General features: G+C 42.7%; 1 protein-coding gene across 29 annotated transcripts in view; it reads left to right on the top strand.

Annotated features, from left to right (window-relative positions):
• Positions 1-19733, top strand: part of NRXN1 (neurexin 1) — a 1569693-nt gene that overhangs the window by 679169 nt on the left and 870791 nt on the right. For 18 of the 29 annotated variants that reach the window (XM_081000811.1, XM_081000816.1, XM_081000815.1 and 15 more), the window contains one exon: positions 17049-17066. The exons of the other annotated variants lie outside the window; for them this stretch is intronic. In XM_081000811.1, coding sequence (XP_080856937.1) covers positions 17049-17066 — 18 coding nt within the window. The remainder of the gene's footprint in view (positions 1-17048; positions 17067-19733) is intronic. 29 annotated transcript variants of the gene reach the window in all.

The following is a 19733-nucleotide window of genomic DNA, read 5'->3' as shown; positions in this document are numbered from 1 at the left end:
GCTGCCACCGCTCTGATCATGGGATCGTCCAGGCCCCAGACTACACAGGTCTGAACTGGCAGAAAGGAAAAGCAGAACATCCGTAGCACAATGACATATCTGGGAATGTAACTCAAAGCACTCCTGGAGCGAAAAGGGACAATTGGAGAGGATGGCAATAGTTAGGGATGGAAGAGAATTTTGTTCCATCCACATTTTATTGAAAGCAAACTGACCTAATTTTCACATTCTAGACTAACACAGGGATAAAGATGGAGTTATATTTGAGAGTTAGCACTTCTCCAAATATTGTGATACAGCTCTTTGCTTAAAAATTGCAACAGAATGTATAAAAAATTATATTTGTGTGAAGGTAAAGCAAATTTACACATGCATATATTAAGATGGATTGCACATTAAAGTGTGTGTTTTTTGTCATTTCTATACTTCTGTATGACGCAGGTGGTGCTGAGGTCTAAACCACTGAGCCTAGGGCTTGCCGATCAGAAGGTCGGCGGTTCAAATCCCTGTGATGGGCTGAGCTCCCATTGCTCGGTCCCTGCTCCTGCCCACCTAGCAGGAAGCCCACACTTTGGTTTCACATTGAAAAGAATGTTGATTTTTCAGTAGTTGATTCAGGCTTTATGAAATGTATAAAGTTGAGAGTTTAAAAATACGGTAAATAAATGGAAAATGCTTGATATGCTTTTCCAAGTACAGCCAGAGACTAACCTTTCAGAAAAAGAAAATGTGTCTGCGCCACTCATATTATATACTGGGAAATGAACTATAAAATAATAATAATATTCATTTTCTTTTTCTGTTTTTAAATACTTTTTTTTTTTTTTTTACTGGCACTGCACTCAAGCCTTCTTGGAAATAATTGTGCGTTCACTAAAGTGTATTGGTCAGGACATGAAATCTGAATGAGTGATTGGATCCCACCCTTTGGTAGAGCGGGCAGGTCACATAACTTACATATCTTGTTTGGATTGCTGCATGCTTTTAGAGGCTTGAGTGCAATCTACTAAGAATGCGCATTGTGAAAAATATGTTTATTGTAATTGTTCCCCATTGCTCATTTGAACTTTCAGCTGAAAGCCAAAGAACATCCTATCCATTTTTCATAAACATTGTGTCAGGCAGAAGGATCTCCATATAGTTCGTTTCTGGGTCATAATGAATTAACTAATTAGTTAATTAACTAATTAAGTGAGGGGTTTTTTAAAATAAGTGAAAAATCCCCAAAATTTTATGTGGACAGATGGCGTTATGAGAATGTCTATGTTGTGACTGCATTGCACAGTGCCATTGTTGGTTTGCAGCAAGTGTGCGCTGGCAGTGTAAGGTAAATAGACAGTAAAAATACAGCGTTACGCAGACAGTAGGAAGAAAGCCACAGAGACAGCTATGGATTTTAGTGGGCCGCAGACGTCTTTATTGCAACATTTACAGACGCACAGCGTCAGAATGCATCCTGTGCAGACACTCAAGAACAAACCAGGTTCCTTCGCCACTTAGCAGTCCTCAAAATGCAACACTTGAGACTTTCCTTAACCTATCCATCATCATTGCAAGTCAACCAAACACCTCACGTGATTTTTTTCTCCCCCGCCATTGTCGAGACCCTTTCCTAAGGCTCAGTTCCTGTCTCGTTGTTCTGCCCAGCAAGGAAATATAGAGTAGGTTAACAAGGACAAGCCATGCATCACATATTAACCCAGAAGGCACAGAACGGCATTAGTGCCTTTTTAATAAATAAATGGCCTGCTCTGTTTTTGGTCCACTAAGCTAAAAGCAGCATATGGGACATGAATATGAAGCTGCCTTCTTATCACTGGCCTTTCTGGTCCAATATTGTGTATGATGACTGCCTGTGGCTACCTAGGATCTCTAGCAGAGTTGTTTTCCCCTAGCCTTTCCCCCTGAGATTCTTTGCTTGAGATGCTAGGGACTGGACCTGGGACATGTCACTTACAGATCCTGGAAGGTTGCTAGATCGGCAGTATTGCGGAGGATGCAAAATGGTGAGCAGGTTGCCAACACAGCCCAACTACCCCCACCAAAGCAAAAAGATCACTTTGAGAGAGAGAAAAGGAAGCAGCTGTGTTTGTGCTAATTCCCCCTGCTATTACATATACCTCTGATGTCGGAGCCTGTGGAGAAGGCAGGTCAAAAATTTCAGGACCATGGTGAGCAATGTAGTCCGAAGGAGGTTTCCTGCTGGCTGAGAGCTTTACGCCTCTGCCTCTTCTAGACTACACCCCCTTGTGGAGAACTTTAGATACTTCAAGTGCCAAAACTGGCATTCCTTCTCTGCTGCATGCCCTGTGCTGCTGGACTAGTCAACTGCCATGGTAAGCATTCGGTTCCTCAGGCTGGGGGAAGATTTCCCCATGATTCTTTGCTTAGGCATGTTTAACTCAGGGCCAGCAGCATGCTAGGGTCAGTCCAGGACACAGAAGTGGCATGGTCCCCTCCAACAAGACCTGAAAACCCCTATAATGGATAGACAAAAGGCAGGAAATGGCAATGAGTCATGAGAAAAGAAGTCGACCTTTAAGGGTGGGAAGACTTAAAGCCATAGATAGAAGTTTTACTCAGAGAAGCTTCTAATTTGTCATGTAGATTATATATGAGCAACAAGAATCAGTGGGATGACTGTGAGTACATGATAACTTGACTAAACATCAGGAAGAAGTTTCTGGTGGTAAGAGCTGTTCAACAGGGGGATGGACTCCTTTGGATGATCTCAGCTGGTGTATAGACGTCCAGGAAGTCTTTAATCTATCCTAGACCCAGGTTGTCCAGAGTTTTGCATCTAATAATATATAGAGCTGGACCATAAAGAAGGCTGATCGCTGAAGAATTGATGCTTTTGAATTATGGTGCTGGAGGAGACTCTTGAGAGTCCCATGGACTGCAAGAAGATCAAACCTATCCATTCTGAGTAGGACTAGCATGAGATTAACCCTATGGGCAAGGATTCAACTTCCTTTAGGTACACCCATGGGATGGAAATCAGCCCTGAGTTCTCACTGGAAGGACAGATCCTGAAGCTGAGGCTCCAATACTTTGGCCACCTCCTGAGAAGAGAAGACTCCCTGGAAAAGACCCTGATGTTGGGAAAGATGGAGGGCACAAGGAGAAGGGGACGGCAGAGGACGAGATGGTTGGATAGTGTTCTCGAAGCTACCGGCATGAGTTTGACCAAACCGAGGGAGGCAGTGGAAGACAGGAGTGCCTGGTGTGCTCTGGTCCATGGGGTCATGACGAGTCGGACACAACTAAATAACTAAGCAGCAACAACAATATAATCTCATTACGCCCAGGTCTAGAGCCCCATATATGTTGCCTTGCCCTCCTCCCTCTGCTCACAGATTTTTGTCGGCATCCTGGCATGAAGCTTTATTGAAGGTTATGTCTTCCATTTTAAAAAATGTAATCACAATACTATTAAAAGGTAATTTGCTATGGGAAGGAGCTTCTTTTCAGGGATGATTGCCATAATTTTTAAAAATTCATTTTAGTTACGAAAAACAGAGATCCACCTTCACTATTTAAGAAAAGGAGGCTGTGAATTCAAAACCATTTTTTTCTGCAAGTAAAACATCTTTTAAGGTGCTAGGGATGCCGTTGTAGAACAATAATTTTACTGTTTGATGTATTCTGCCTGCTAATTGCACACTGAGTTATTGCTAGGTGAAATAATCATTCGCAGTCACATTGCCCACTGCTGTCTTTCTCGGCAGACTTAGCAAGGACTGGATGAAATAATCAAATTGTTAAACAGTTTGGGGAGGGACGGGGGGGGAGAGAGGTAAAGAAAGAGGGTTTCCTATCTAGAAAGTTTAATCAAATTATTCGCAAAGATCTTAAAGCAATCTCTAAAATTACATCTTTATTGCTAAATTCACCCTCAAACCCCACCCCCCTGGACAAATGATACTTAAGGAATTATGGAATTATTGTAGAATGCCTGTTCCATGCATCATATTTATATCCAAGGTCCATGTGTAAGCATCCTGCCTTTCTAAGCAGAGAAAGAAACAAAGTTTGACAGGTGTACATAAAGGAATTGGATATGAAGTTTATTATAGAGACATGCAAGGTTTCTAAAGGAATGTTATATGCAAAGCAGAAATATTTTGAGCAAGGTATGCTTCCAAAAACATGTAGCAGTCGTATACTGTATGGCCAATATACGGTAATCCCTACTTTAAAAATGTGCTGCTGCTCCTTACCATTTAATAATTGTTGTACGTTTATTTTGTGCTGAGATGAAGAGTTCTCTAGTATCAAGCACAGTTTCCTTGGAAAGGTACTTATAGACTGTGATCAAGGCACCTCTTAACCTTCTGTTCAATAAACTCTATAGATTGAGCTCTTTAAGCTGTTTATTGTAAGGCAGGTTTCCCAGATCATAGACTATTCTTGTAGCTCTTTTCTGAGTCCTGTCCTACATCACTTTCTATAGATTTTCTTTAAGGCCAAAGGGAAACTTTTAAATACAAGCATAAGAGCTACTAGACATTCTGTTCCAGTAAAAGTTCCCCTAATGTCCTGCACTGATCTGAAAAGAATAACCCAACATATGAAATAAAAGTTTACATTATTTATGTGCTTATTTTAAGCACTTTCACCCTTCTGTTGGGTCACAGAGGCTCCCAGAGTGGCTCACAAAAGTTCTTGCCCTGAAGTTTACAATCTAAAATACATAGCATATGAGGAAAAAGGAACGAGGAAGGAAAAGGAAATTCGAACATGAGTTTTTTTGAAGTTCTAGATCTTACATAGTTATATAGTTCCATTTGCATATAGAGTCTCACATAAGATGGGGATGGGGCAGGGGGAGTGTTGCTTAATGAATTTGAATTTCAAGACAATCATACCAATTTTGCACTTCATGAAACTGAAAATGTACCTCTCCTTTGAAATCAGCACTTCTCAGAATTCTGACCAAAGAATGCATATGAAAAATGTGCATATTAGTGAAAGGGGCATACATTAGTGGAAACCACATACCAAGAAATCCATTTTATTATGGGGAGATTGCTTTAAGAAATGCACATACAAGGAAAAATTGGACATATTAGGATAAATGTTTGTGAAAGGATATGTGCAGACTTTTATGTAAAAATTGAACATTCCTCTGGAAATGGGGAAAACTGAAGTTGAGGTTGAAAAAGTGAGAAACCAAGAAAAAATAAACCCAGAATTGAGAGGTCCACCCAATACCTACACCAGCAGAAGATCTCCCTTCTGTATGTCAGTGGCGGCCTTGGCTGTTGTGGCCATACCAAAGAGCAACTTCTTCCTGGAAGTACCTGTACTTCTGGATCAGATTCTGGAGCAGAGCAGATAACCATGGTGGTCCAGTAGACAGGGCTAACTTCTTCAGCTAGGTGACTATTGATAAACTAGAAAAAGATATTTTGATAATGAAGAAGTCCACTTATGGACCCAAAAGCAGTGAGTAGGAATAAATGCACAGTTCTCCCAACAGAAGGATGCAGAAAGTAGAGTTTCCCCAAAGGATCAACATTGAGGCCTGTGCTTTCTAACTTAGCCTTAAATTATCTAGAGCTAAGTATGAGCAGTGAGGTAGCCAAGTTTGCAGGTGATACCAAATTGTTTGGCATGATTGAAACAAAAAAGGATTTGCCTTCCTTCAGCCCCTGTATAATTTGCTAAATGCATAGCCTACAAATCCTCCAAAATCCTGTGGTTTCTTTCTCTGATATTCCAACCTCCCTCAGAAAGTTGGCACAGGACTACAGAGGGTCTTTTCCTGTTGGAGACTCTCTTTCCTTCCTGGGCATCCTGATTTCCTGGGACTTGTAGCCATCCCAGTTCCTTCTGGAAAAAGATGGCACTCTGTGTGTCTGTGGGAGCACACAGTGCTTCTTCCTCTAATGGCCCCACTTTCTCCCAAGTTATGGTAAATTTTGTTTTTGGTTTCTTGGTTGCAAGAAAGAAAGGGGTGGTCATTTGAGGTTGCAAGCGAATCAAAGCAGGAGGCATGATCACTGTAGGCTGAGTAATCTTTTATTCTACTTACAAAAATTTGAGCAGAGGTAGACACTCCTATTCCAGATTTTAACCCCACTCATAGCCCTGACTCCACTCCTGATCTGCCAAATTCTGCGCCTTTGTTCCCTGATTTGTTCATCCTCTGGCTCTGTATTGGAAGCCAGTATTTTTCAAACAAAAAGGGCTTCTGAGCAAGAGCGTATTGCAGATTGTTTCCTTCAGATGACAATGGAGGAAGCTCTTGCCAAGTTTCGGGAAACAGAGAGGCATGCTGGGACAAAGACCAATGGAGCAACTCCCTTTGAAATGATAAAATGCAGCCATAAGCTGTTGGTTACATAGACATTAACCTTAGGACACAATTTCGCAACCACAATCAAGCTTGCATTTTTCTTACTAAATTCATTGGAATTTAACAGCTCCCCAGTGACTTACAGATTACTGCTGAATGCATTTGTGCTGGCAAAGCCCCATCACATCGACAGAAGATGTATGAAGCCCCGCTACATGCAAGACACATCACTAAAAGGAGAAAATAGTGGGAAGATGTTTTGTTGCTCACCAGGTTTCCTCTGTTGTGTGCAGACAGCCCACAAAAGGCTCTGTAGTTTATATCCTCATGGCAAAAGCCATCTCAGGAAAAGGCTTTATTTATATCACCGCCATTAGCGTGTTTGCCTTTCAGGGGATACCTCCTTAAAATATTAGCATGCATTATGTTGCCATCTCCAGTGATTCAGTCTCTTCATCTTGAGTAGATATTTACAGTGCAGTCATAGTTATGTATTTTATTTGGCAAAGTTTACAGTGGACACACGGGTTGTGAACGTGATCTGTGTGGGAGGCATGTTCGCGACCCACAGCATTCGCAACTCACTGCGCCACGTTTGTGCATGCATGGGTCGCGATTCGGCACTTCCGTGCATGCGCAAAGTGCGATTTAGTGCTTCTGCTCATGCGCAAACGCCAAAACCTGTTCCCATAATTCTGGGTTCAGCACAGTGCGCAACCTGAAAACACACAACCTGAAGCATCTGTAACCCAAGGTATGACTGTATATTGTATCAGATAGTTAAACTATGGAACTCACTCCCACAGGAAGCAGTGGATGGGTTTAAAAGAGCAGTTAACAAATTCATAGAGCACAAGGCTACTTGCCATGATGGCTGTTCTCGGCCTCCACAGTTGGAGGCAGTAATTATTATTATTATTTATTAAATTTGTCCACCACCCTCCACCCATAGAGCTCAGGGTGGTTCACAACATAAAATCACAATATAAAGAAATACAAAATACTTAATAGAAATAGGAACAGAAACAAAGTAATAATCCCCCCTCCCAAAACACATTCAAAAGAGCATTGAATCAGTCAATCAGCCAGAGGCCTGGTTAAAGAAGGGCGTTTTTGCCTGGTGCCTAAAGGTGTATAAGGAAACTGGCAGCTGAACCTTTCCTGGGAAGAGCGTTCCAGAAATGGGGAGCCACTGCAGAAAAGGCCCATTTTTGTGTTGCCACCCTATGGGCCTCTCGTGGAGGAGGCACACAAAGAAGTTCCAGTTCCTGGAAACTGCAGGATGATGAGTGCTCTTGAGCTCACGTTCTGATTTCTGATTTCCTAAAGGCATCTTCTAGGCCATTGTGAGAACAGCATGCTGGGCCAGATGGTCCATTTGCCTGATCCGTCAGGCTCTCCTTATGCTCTTATCTCCCTAAACCAGGAGAACGGACATCAAAATGGCAATTGTGATTCAAGATAAGTAACTGTTAAATGAATCACATTTTGGAGACGGGGATTGCAACTTTATATATATAGACATGAAGTCTGAACTGGTGATGAGGAACCAAGACACCACCACCATTATTATTATTATTATTATTATTATTATTATTATTATTATATACCACCTTCATCTGTATACTGCCCTTCATTGCAAGGCAGGTCACAACAGAAAAAATACAAAATGAGAATACAAAATACATAATAAAACAAAAACAAACCAATGACTTCTTTCCCAATAGCTCCATTAAAAAAATAACCTAATACATGGCAGCTGTGAAAAGGCAAATTCCATGATTGGGACCATTAGGAAGGACTTGAAAATAAATCTGTGACTGTTGTTATGCCCTTATACATATCCATGATGCGACCATACTTTGAATACTGAGTATAGTTCTGATGGCTGCATCTCAAAAAAGGTGATGCGGCAGCTGGTTTCTGAAGATGAGCTTCTGTTCTCATGTCCTGTTGATGTGCTTCCCATAGGCCACTGTTGGGGAACAGGATGCTGGGCTAGATAGGGCCTTATAGCCTTTTGTTCTGGGCTATTCTAGACATGCACCATGAATTGAGCATGAGAAGGCATCATGGTGTGTGGTGGTAGTGGATGGGGAGCAACGACCTGTGACTACATCAGGTACCCAGAGGTCAGGAGGGATGTTTCCCTACCAGAGTAAGTTATAATTCTCACCTGCTTAGATTTTATGAATCCAGCTAGTATGGTTTGCAGTTGCTATATTTATGAATCTAATTTTTATCTCAGTGCTTTGTTTTATGAGCCTTTTTGTTTTTGTATATGCTGGAAGCCGCCCAGAGTGGCTGGGGCAACCCAGTCAGGTGGGTGGGGTACAAATAATAAATGATTATGGCTATGATTGTTGGTGGATGTGGTCACAAATAATGCAATGACTGGATTTAAGAAATGTGTAGAGAATAAGGGTGCCCTATCAGCTAAGATGACTAGGGCATCCTTCTTCACACTTAAGGGCTTCCACAAACTTTGTAACAAAGTGTGAAAGTTAATGACCAACACAATAATGCTCTGTTGTGGTTCGAGGACCCGAGCCCCTCAAGGTGGAATTAATACACAAGGACACGAGATATAAGGTTAATGGGCAAGAAAAGGCCACAACTTTATTGATTACAGCAAGTGAAAAGGTATTGGCTTAGGCATTGGATTACGACAGCTGACTCCACCCCCTCAGAGAGGGGTGAGTCGAAAACCAAGGGGGTTTATTCACCAGTAGGTGGAGCCTGTTGATGCTAATCCCCTGATGTCACCGAGGGTCGTGCCATGGCCTCCCGCCAAGCAGGCATCGGACAGAATACACGTCCGCCAGATTCCTTTAACGGAATACCCAAAAATTGAAGGCATAGGCGATGGCCACACCTAGCCCTTCGACACACCACAACACATTATTCCAATGCCTAACCTACCCACCAATACCACAAAAGTTGTGACGATTGCTACGAGGTAGGCGAAAAAACCACAAAGCCTAATGCCAAATGGAAAAATTCCTACCAGGCCCCCCGGACAACCAGGGCGACCAACCTAAGGTCCATAGCAAGGCCAAAGAAAAGAAGACCCTGAGCTAAAAGGGAGTGGAGGGTGGGTGACTCACGGCGGGGCGAGGAAGAGTGAGGCCGAGGAGGGGCTGGCGCCGCAGCATATAGGCTGCCGTACACGCCCCCTCGGAGGCACCTGGTTGGGTGCCTGCCGATGGGCGTGGGCGCCAGCCAGGTGAGTGGGAGGCAGGGGGCTGAAGCCCCCTGCTGGAGGCGGAGCTCAGCTCCCGCCCACAACCACTCCCCTCTCTTCCAAGAGGAGAGTTTTTTGCATCCTGGAGGAGTATTATGCTTCATTTAAAGCAGTAGGATTTGGTGAGATAAGAGCTAGCATCTTTGGGATAGTGCTTTTCAAAAATGTGAAATGAGGACCTGCTAGGCAAAGGCAAGAACTCTTGGACCTGCCTATCTACATCTTGCATTTTCCTTAGATCACACCATGTTGAGACACTGACTTTCTTCTACATCCTTTCCCATGTATGGAAAAGGGTATGGCTAATCTTCTTTTACATTGTGTGGCAGTACTGGAAGCGGCTAGTGTTACCATCCCTTGTAGCTTCTTCCCTATCCATGTTTTTGGCTTGAGTGAGGCACGTGGTGAACTGATGCTCTGAAAAAATTGTTTTTCCTTGGCTTTTGATCAGTGTGGCAGTGATGGATAGAAAAGGCCCCATTGGAACAACTCTCATCAATCCCGCACCTGTGTTTCACTTCCTGTGGTTCTGCCTTCAAAGACATCAAATAGCTTAAAGGGCAGTGTAATTTCTCTCTCTTTCTCTCTTGTTCATTGATCTCCCTTTACTATGGACATTGGCAAGGACAATTCTGGACACTGTTCAGCCTACTGGCTTGCCGTTGTTTTCACTTGTTTATATCCAAGGGAGACTAAACCAGCATGTTTCTTGTTTTATATGAGACTGACAGAGTAATTGCATGTAGATCTACTCAGAAGTAGGCCCCACTGAGTTCAGTAGGGCTTACTCCCAGGTAAGTGTGTATAAGATTGCAGCCTTATGGAACCATGTAGATATCTACCATCTACCATGTACATGTCTGGAAGCGGTTGGAGGATGGATGGTGGCTAACAGATTGAGGTTGAATCCTGACAAGACTGAAGTACTGTTTTGGGGGACAGGGGGTGGACAAGTGTGAGGGACTCCCTGGTCCTGAAAGGGGTAACTATGCCCCTGAAGGACCTGGTGCACAGCCAGGAAGTCATTTTGGACTCACAGTTGTCCATGGAGGCACAAGTCAATTCTGTATCCAAGGCAGCTGTCTACCAGCTCCAGCTGGTACGCCAGCTGAGACCCTACCTGCCTGCGCATTGTCTCGTCATAGTGGTACATGATCTGGTTATCTCCCATTTGGACTACTGTAATGCCCTCCACGTAGGGCTACCTTTGAAGGTGACTTGGAAATTACAACTAATCCAGAATGTGGCAGCTAGACGGGGAGTGGCTGGGATGACTGGGAGTGGCCACCATGACCATATAACACCAGTCCTAAAGGATCTTCATTGGCTCCTAATACGTTTCTGAGCACAGTTCAAAGTGCTGGTGCTGACCTTTAAAGCCCTAAATGGCCTTGGCCCAGTATACCTGAAGGAGCGTCTCCACCCTCATTGTTCAGCCCGGACAATGAGGTCCAGCACCAAGGGTCTTCTGCTGGTTCCCTCATTGTGAGAAGTGAAGTTACAGGGAACCAGGCAGAGGGCCTTCTCGGTAGAGGTGCACTCCCTGTGGAACACCCTCCCTTCAGATGTCAAGGAGATAAAGAACTATACAGCTTTTAGAAGACGGTAGCCTTCTAAGGTAGCCCTGTTTTGGGAAATGTTTAATGTTTTATTATGCTTTGATATATGCTGTAAGTTGCTCAGAGTGGCTGGGGAAACCCAGCTAGATGAGTGGAGTATTATTATTATTATTATTATTATTATTATTATACATTTACGTTTATGGCATCAGTTGCTGCAGTTTTCACGCACCGATGAATTAGCAATCCAGTCTTCCAGTTTGAAAATTCTGTTTGTAGCAGATCATATTTAAGTGACCCGCTGCTTCTAAAGAAAAGATACTGTTCATTTAGAACATTATGTAAATACACTTTCTTCCATAGAAACCAAGGTGGATCAGGGGGTGCACCTTAGTAATATGCCGCACAGTACAAGGCCATCTGATGGCTGCCTCACAGTCCTTGTGGCACTAGCTTAAGGCAGGCTTTGGGGAGGAGGCTCAAGGCTCTGGCAGAGCTCTAGAGCCCTTCTACCTCCTTCCCAATGCCTGGTAAGCACCAGCCTGGCTTTAGAAAGAGGCAGGAGGACTCTAGGACTCCATCAGAACCCTCACACCTTCTTCCGGAAGCCAGGCAAGTGCTTACCAAAGTTTCGGAAGGCACCCTCCTTGACTGTGTGCCTGATGCAACCACACTGCTCACGCTGCCCTAAATCCACCTGGATGGATGTTTTGCCTTTTACTCCCCCCCCCGCCCCCCGCAGGCTTGATCTAATTTGGTGATCTTGTTGTTTTTGTACATCAGACGTGTTCTTCTCCATATCATTTTCATTCCTTACTTTCCTTGAAAGCATGCAATCTAATGTCCTGCACACATGGAATGGCAGGTGCTGGAGCCTTACGAATCGCTTTGCCCATGTAGCCACACGCAGAAAAGAAAACGTGTTCTACAGTCCAGCCTTAACCATGCACACCACACACATGTCTGCTTCAGGTCACAACTTTAAAGCAAATTTAAGTTTTAAAAAGTGGGAGAGGGGCCTAAGGCTTCCGCTTAACATATAGCTGAGCAAGAACTGAATATGCAAAGTTATACATTTTTTTTTCTTTAATTAGGGTAAGGGTCTGTGTCTCAATGGCAAAGCAGCATGCTTCACATGCAAAATGTCAACATCTGGCATCTCCAAGTAGGACTGGAAAGGGTTTCAAATCCCAGAGAGCCACTGCCATTCAACCTAGATGGACTTAGCAAAAGGCAGCTTCCTAAGTTCATAATTATTGCAGTGTAGGTGATGGGCTTCAGGTTAGAATGTGGGCAGGGAGCCTCTTTTGATCCAATAGATAGTGGGAGATGAACAAATGTAATTCCAAACACCAGAAATTCCTGTATTCTTTATATATTGATTTCTCTGCCTTTGCTCTGCCTTTTATTTCTTTATATTCATTTATTAATCAAATTTTATAGATTGCTTCACAGCATGAAACTGTTGAAGTGGTGTATACAGTAAAAACGCAACAAAGCACAGAAACATAAGATTCTGTTTGTTGAATTCTTCAGCAAACTCTTAAAACATCAACGAACTCGAAAACCTTAAAAACAACAGCCATTCCAACTCTAGAAACAATTTCATCAGATATAAAATTAGTATTCCACAGATGGCTGGGTTGGACATCAGGGAAAGCCTTCCTAAACAAAAATGGCTGCTGTAGGTTCATAAAGATCATGATGCTATTCACCTGTCTGATCTCAGTGGATAATTGATTCCAGGGAGCTGGAGTTGCAGTGCTAAAATCCTGTGTTTTTTTGTACACCTCTGGGGCACATGGTACTCTCAGCAGTGCCCCATCTGAGGACACAGAGGAGAAAAACAGTCTTTTAAATATCATGGCCTCAGGTTGGTTAGGACTTTAAATACACCAAGCAGGACCTTCATAGAACACAGAACATTAGAGTTGAAAGGGATCCTGTGGATCATTTAGTTCAACCCACTGGGATGCAGGAATATGCAGCTGTCCCATACAGGAATCAAACTTGCGACCTTGGCGTTATCACCGCTGTGTTCTAACCAAATGAGCTGCTTGGTTGTATATTGGCTCCTGGTTGCATATTGGCACTAAAGGATCTGCCAAGGTAACTTGCTAATTACATAAATAATAATAACAACATTGTCATTAAATACGGTTGTTGTTGTTAAAATTTCTATACCGCCCTTCATGTGAAGATCACAGGGCAATATAAAAACACAGAAATACATACCATAATAACAAACAATAACAGTAAACAACCCACCCATCCGGACTGTGGGTGCTGACCACTCAGGAGGTGCACAAATGAATAAGAGTGCTGGACTGAAAAAGCCTCACTATGACTTTCAAGCCTCACTATGTAATGACAAAGAAAGCTACATCTCCATTAACCTCAGCATTCAAGGGGGCTCACAGAGGTTAATAAATAGGGTAATAATGCAATTACAAGGCAAGTCACATAATATCTGTGAAAGTTTCAGGTGCTTTGTACCTCCATTCTTGCCTTCTTGTAGATTAATTAGGACTGGGAATCAGAGCCCCCTGCCTCCCTTTCTCCTACATAGGCATTGACTGAACAAGCCAAGCCCTGAAGCTTGTCTCATTCCCCATTTTCCAAGGCCTACTACTGCCAGCATCATTTCACTAAGCGCTAGTTGAGTACTTTATTTTGTAGGGTCTAATTAATGCAGAGGCACTGACCAGTTTCCAAACACAGGTTCAAACCTGCCCAGATACCTAGAATGCTGTTGGTCTGTATGTGTTTTAATTTATTGCTGGTTTTCATTCTTTAAGTGTTTTCAATAGTTGTTTTGATTGTTTAACCATAATTCTATTGCTTTCTTCATTTTGCGAACGACTCTGAGGGTGGTTGTTGTTTATAATCAAGCAGTATATAAACATGATGAAACAAACAAGCAAACAATGTGTACATTTGGGTAGCCTGCATCCCACTTACATCAGAACGCTGGAGCTCCTTAATTCTCATCTCACACAGTGACCCATTCAGAGGTGACACTAAACCAAACCATGAACGTATAAACAAGCAAGCTCCCATGGAGGAGATTGCAACTGATTTGCTTCTTCTCCAGACCTGATGCTTCTGTGAAGCTGTGGGCTAAGCCATTGTTTTGCTTAGCATTTAATCCAAACCTAGGCATATGGTTTGCCTTACTCCAGACAAACCACTGCTTTTATCCATACTTCCCCCCATCCCTTGTGTTTTGTCTGGAGAAGATAAACCATGAGTCTCAGCATTCTAAACCAAACTGTGGTGTATCTCACAGCAGCACAGCAGCTGGCAGATGAGTTGGGAAGGAAAACCAACGCCATCTTCTCTCTAGGATCCCACATGTTTGCACATACATGCTAAACCATGGCTTGGCTTACTATTACGTGTGAACTGAGTTTATAGGCTAGAATAGTGTGTACATTTTTTCATCCTACTTACATCAAATCTGTGGAGCACCAGAATACTCGTTTGATTGTGGTGAGATCAGTGTGCCAGCAATTCAAACCCTATGTTTATAGTGTAGGACTGAACATGTGACCCACCAAGCCAAACACAGCTCACTAACCACACTTAGAGATTTCCTCCAGCTTCTGAATTTGCTGCCTGCCAGGGACTGCAAAACCAGAGTTTTTCAAGCAATGGGAAAGTTACTCTTCTTCCCGCTCCTCTCCCCCAACTGTTATTCAACACACTGCATAGTTTGCTTGTGTGCTTTTCTATAAAGGAAACTGCCTCAGGAGTATATTTGCTGTTTTCCAAGTTCTCCATTTGGCACAATTAAGTTTTGATGGATTCAGTGAAGACAGCTTCTGAATGGAAAGAAATAATTCTGCTGTATGTGGATTATGCCCTTCCGGAATGTACCAGTTTGGTTAGGATTGAGTGTCCGGTTTGATGCTCTTCAAATCGCTTTACCTGGTGCAGTTCTACTGCAATCAGAATAGTCACGGGTAAGCTATGTGAGAGCTGCATTTAGACCAGTTACCTCCCCATATTTTCAATAATTATATGCAGTAATGAGATATTTTACTGATTTTGAATTCAAGAGAAATTGTCACTGTCAATGTGAAATGCAGAATTAAGTAGTTTCATTACAGTAAGTAGACATAATTATGCTGCTGTCACTCATTTGTACAACTGACCTCCTAAGACTTCCGTAGCCTGTTCACTAGGATTATACAGTTTGACCTTAAACAAGCAAGGTGGAATTATTCTGGAACTAGACACTGCTTCTACATAGTTTGCAGTTTTGAGAAATAGCCTTTGCCTTTCATAGCTGCATTCAGCATGGATTGGAAGGAGTGCAACTTTCACAGGAAATTGTGAAAAATCTAAGCAGGGATGGCCAGGATGGTGTCTGTTTGACTCTTAACTTCCTTCAGCCCCAGCTAGCCTGGCCAAAGGTGATGGGTGATAGGAGTTGTAGTTCATTGAAATTTGAAGTATATCAGGTTGAGGAAGGCTGGTGTAGAATGGCCAGAGTACAGAAGAGGGAAGGAATTCCATCAAGCTTAGCACCAGTTCTTGACACCTTAGATCATTTGCTGGGGCTCTGGCACTTTCCCTTCAAACTAGTCTACAAGTTCTTCGCAGTGCTTTGCAGCAACTGTGCTTCAGGGACATGGAAGGGATTTTAAAATGGTAGCTTGTAGATATCAACTGCTGCCGCTGGCAGATGAACCCAAGTCCGGGAACCCGCTGAGATAGGTCCATGTCGGGTCATGTTGCAGAGAGTCGCTTTAAACTTGGAACTAGCCTTGGATTCTCTACTTTTAACAGATGTGAATAAAAGAGGTGATTTCGGCTGGCGCGGCATTTTTCTCCTGTGAGGCACAGTGCCACCTGCTTCACTCCGTTGAAGAAGATACCACTGCCTGCATTATGTTGCTCTAGGGGCAGGCTCCGCATTTAGAAAGTCTGTAAGCATGAAAGCAGCTTGCACGGAATGTCTCCACAAGAGATGCAGACTGGCTGAACCCTCATTTCCCAGGACTCACTGGAAACAATTGCCCTGTGCAGATGATCTATTAACAGAGAAAGCCCTCTGGGGAATGTGACAGCCATTAAACCAGTACAACACCCAAAATAAGTGTGTAGTGCAGCTGTACGTATAGAGAGTTTGATTTAAAGTAGGCGTTGACACTTTTTTTTGGTTTCCTTGTTGTTATTATTTTTAACTGGCCCTTCTTCTGGGTCTCTAACATATTCATAAACCTGGCCTACACATTTGGCTAAGTGAAGCTTTCTTTGGCATGGAGAGAAGCAGAGCAAAATCCATCACCTGCTGCAACCATACGTCTGTGCATCCAGCTCTTCTAAAAGGCACAGGAGCAGGCAGTCAAGTGTATCATTTTCAATGCCAGAGCTTTCCCCTGCAATGTGTGTAGTAGAAGTAAACCTGGCTCTGGCCTTTTATAGACAGCTTTTCCTTGGCCACTGAGTGGTCTCAACCAGCCTCCCTCCCCCACTTTATCTGGAATTAAGAGGGAAAGGGTTTCTAATCCAGAGACAGACTTGAATCCCAGGCACTTTTTTCGTTTCTCGTTTTAGAAATTAACCATTGGACACCATAGCACCCTTTGAAATCATTGACTAACCTAAGGAACTCATAGTGGATGAATCCGTTTAACAAACAAACAAACAAACAAACAACAATCACCCCTTTCACTTGAGATATTGCACTTTTCTTTTCTTTTGTACCACTTGCAGGAGTGGGGTTTTCCTTTCAACAGAAGAAACACTGCCTCCCTGTGCTTTTTGGTCTCCCCTGCCCCACTTCCTTCTGGATAGTAGCAATGGATCACTTGCATGTGGTGTCCGGTGCCTTGCATGATGCTCACATGCAAAGGCAAGTTCCAGTCTGCATGCTGCTTAATGAATGTTTTTTCTTTCCCTTTTTCTCTCCCTCCTTGTTATGTGCTTTCAGAAGACAACTATGTGGAAGGTGGGTGCTTTCTATCTTATTTTCCTAAGCTCTTTTCTTACCCTTCCTATCCCTCCTGTTTAGTGTTTTGCCTCCTGGTTAGTGTTTATAGTGGTGCTCCTTATCATTCAATACGGTAAGTTGATTTTCTTCTTTCCTTCTGGGACTATTTTAAGTTTCAACATGGTGGTGGCGGCGGCGTAAGTTGCCCCCTCCCCCCTTTAAAATGTACTGTTGAAATTGGGAGAATCTCTTGGTTTCAACAGCGGCAGGGGGGAGGGGAGGAGAGATTTTCTGGTCAGCATTAATGCACTAATAATGGATTAGGAACTAAGAGAGAAAGAACACGGACGTTTATTTGTGTTGTATAACCTTAATCATGGGATCGCCTGGCTTTCTCATTGTTTTTGTACATTTGAAGAGTCAGCAGCCTTGCATAAGGGTTTTTGTGCCCAGAAAGTTTTTAATCTGTTGTTCCCTAACTGCACCCTGCTTTTGAAGCTCCCCTGTGTTTTTTTAAAAAGCACCATGCAATGTGGTCTTATTGTTGTTGCACATACAGATATCATCGCCATAAGTACTACTGCCTACCATCACCATTGTCACACCAGGAGCTCCTGGTCCCTGCTCAGGGCAAGCTCAATGGCAGTTGTGTCGTTGAGGGACTGCTGTTAGGGAGAAGAAGCTTGGAATGGCTTTCTGAGCATGCGCAAGCCCTTCCATGCATCTCGAGGGGCTTGCTATAGTGTGGTCACAGTTTTTGGCACCAGTAAGTGGGAGCAAAAATACATCTAGAGATGACTCTCTAGCTCCCGTGACTTGTGCCACAGAGGTTGATTGTGATACTGTGACTCAGGGTCTTTTAGAGCACCACCAATCTGGTGTAGAGAAAAGCTGCCACCCTTTTTTTACTGTTCTATAAGGGGAGGGAGAGAAATGACGGATCCATAAAATGATGGATGAAAATCTGAAATCATTGGCAAAACTGCCCTAACTTCAAGACAGGCCATTCATTTGCCATTTGTTAAACTAATTGGCACTGATTGCCATTCATTCTGGTCCTCTATAAGAGTACTTAATGTCCACATTAGTTAGTTATGTGAGCCATTAGCAGCTTCTTATTTATTAATTACATTTTTATGACACAGAATACCCTGGTGGTTTACAGAAAATATATATATGAAGAAATGGAATTCACTTCTTCTGTCTTATACCTGTTCATTATTTCATTGCTCTTTGTGGCATTATGCTGCAGCCCCCAAACATCTGATTTAAGTGCCTCTCATGTAAGGTGTCTTTGCTCATTATTATTACTGTTATTATCATTTATCCAATTTAAAATACAGCACGAAAATCTGGTTTAAAAGAACTTTACAATCATAGAAAAAAGGAGTTATAAAGCACATGGCAACTCCTGAAAATATGCATCTCAGACACCAAAGGCCAAAAGGAGAGTATGGGCACAATTAATGTCCTTAAGTAAACCACCCCAAATGTGGGAAACTAACACATAGTCTTGTCTACATGGTAAAACACATGTAGGTGTGGGGGGGTTTTGCAGCACCTTAGGTAAAGCACAGGACATTCATGCTGATTGTTGATTACTATGATATTTACAAGGGTCCAATGAGACTTTTAGACCAGGCCCCCCAGTTAGGGATCAGACAAGCTGATTGTATCAGCCATGCATAGTGGTCTAGTGCTGAGCTAGCAGAAAACGAGCTAGCAGGTTGTCTTCTGCCTGGGCCACTAGGCATGCCAGGTGAGCTGGGGTGTTCTTGGTGGTTCACAAGTTATGTGGTCCTGTCTTCAGGTTTTTTCCTGGACTTGTTTTCAGGCAGAATCATTCCCATCCAGAGATATCATTATTATTATTATTATCATTACTATTATTATTTAAGACTATTCCAAAGGAACACACGGCAAGTTCAAACAACCGAGCCGAGGATTTAATGAAAGGGAATAGCTTCTGAGAGTCCAGTGCAGCTGACATGAAAGTGCACTGTGAGTCAGATATCCAGCCAGCTTACATCACTGCATCTTCACAGCACTCTGTGGAACCACTTTAATTAAGAGCAGATAAGGATTTTCTCTGTTAAGCAAGAATTTCCTTAACCAAATTGACCTTGGGGGGGGAAATAAAATAAAAAGACAGGCATAAGATATCATTGGCCCATCTTTGCAAACTAGCATATGCCGAAGGGTAGTAGTTGAAGTTGAATATGCAAAAAATCTGCTTGTAGCGTGTACATATATCTATATATTCTAAATCTCTTAGGACTCATTTACATGATTCCTTTTTTGGCATGATGCTCAGCAGTAGAAGAAGTCATGGTGCATCATTTCTAATGTTAAATGAATCATTTTAAGTACTAAAGTACCTTGAACCAATCTAGCTGTTTTGCAGATATAATTCCTTAGGGTAGGGCTCCAGTGTGGACACTAAGTTTCTAGTTTCTAGTTGTAGTTCATAGTAATATTTAATCAAACACCTATCTAGAGTTTCTTGTTTGTTTGTTTTTTGCTTTAAAACAATCTGTTCTTGTGTCCTGAGCATTTTTAAGAATACCCACCTAAAAAGGAAAGAAAAATTAAAAACATTTTCCATGTCATAAGTTCACCAGTAACAATGAATGGGTGCCAATTGCAAATAAATACTGGGCAAGCTTGGCCGTTTCAAAACTTTTG

This window comes from Podarcis pityusensis (assembly GCF_964106645.2).
Source record: "Podarcis pityusensis genome assembly, chromosome: 3".
Taxonomy (NCBI): domain Eukaryota; kingdom Metazoa; phylum Chordata; class Lepidosauria; order Squamata; family Lacertidae; genus Podarcis; species Podarcis pityusensis.
This window is presented reverse-complemented; position numbering and strand designations above follow the sequence as displayed.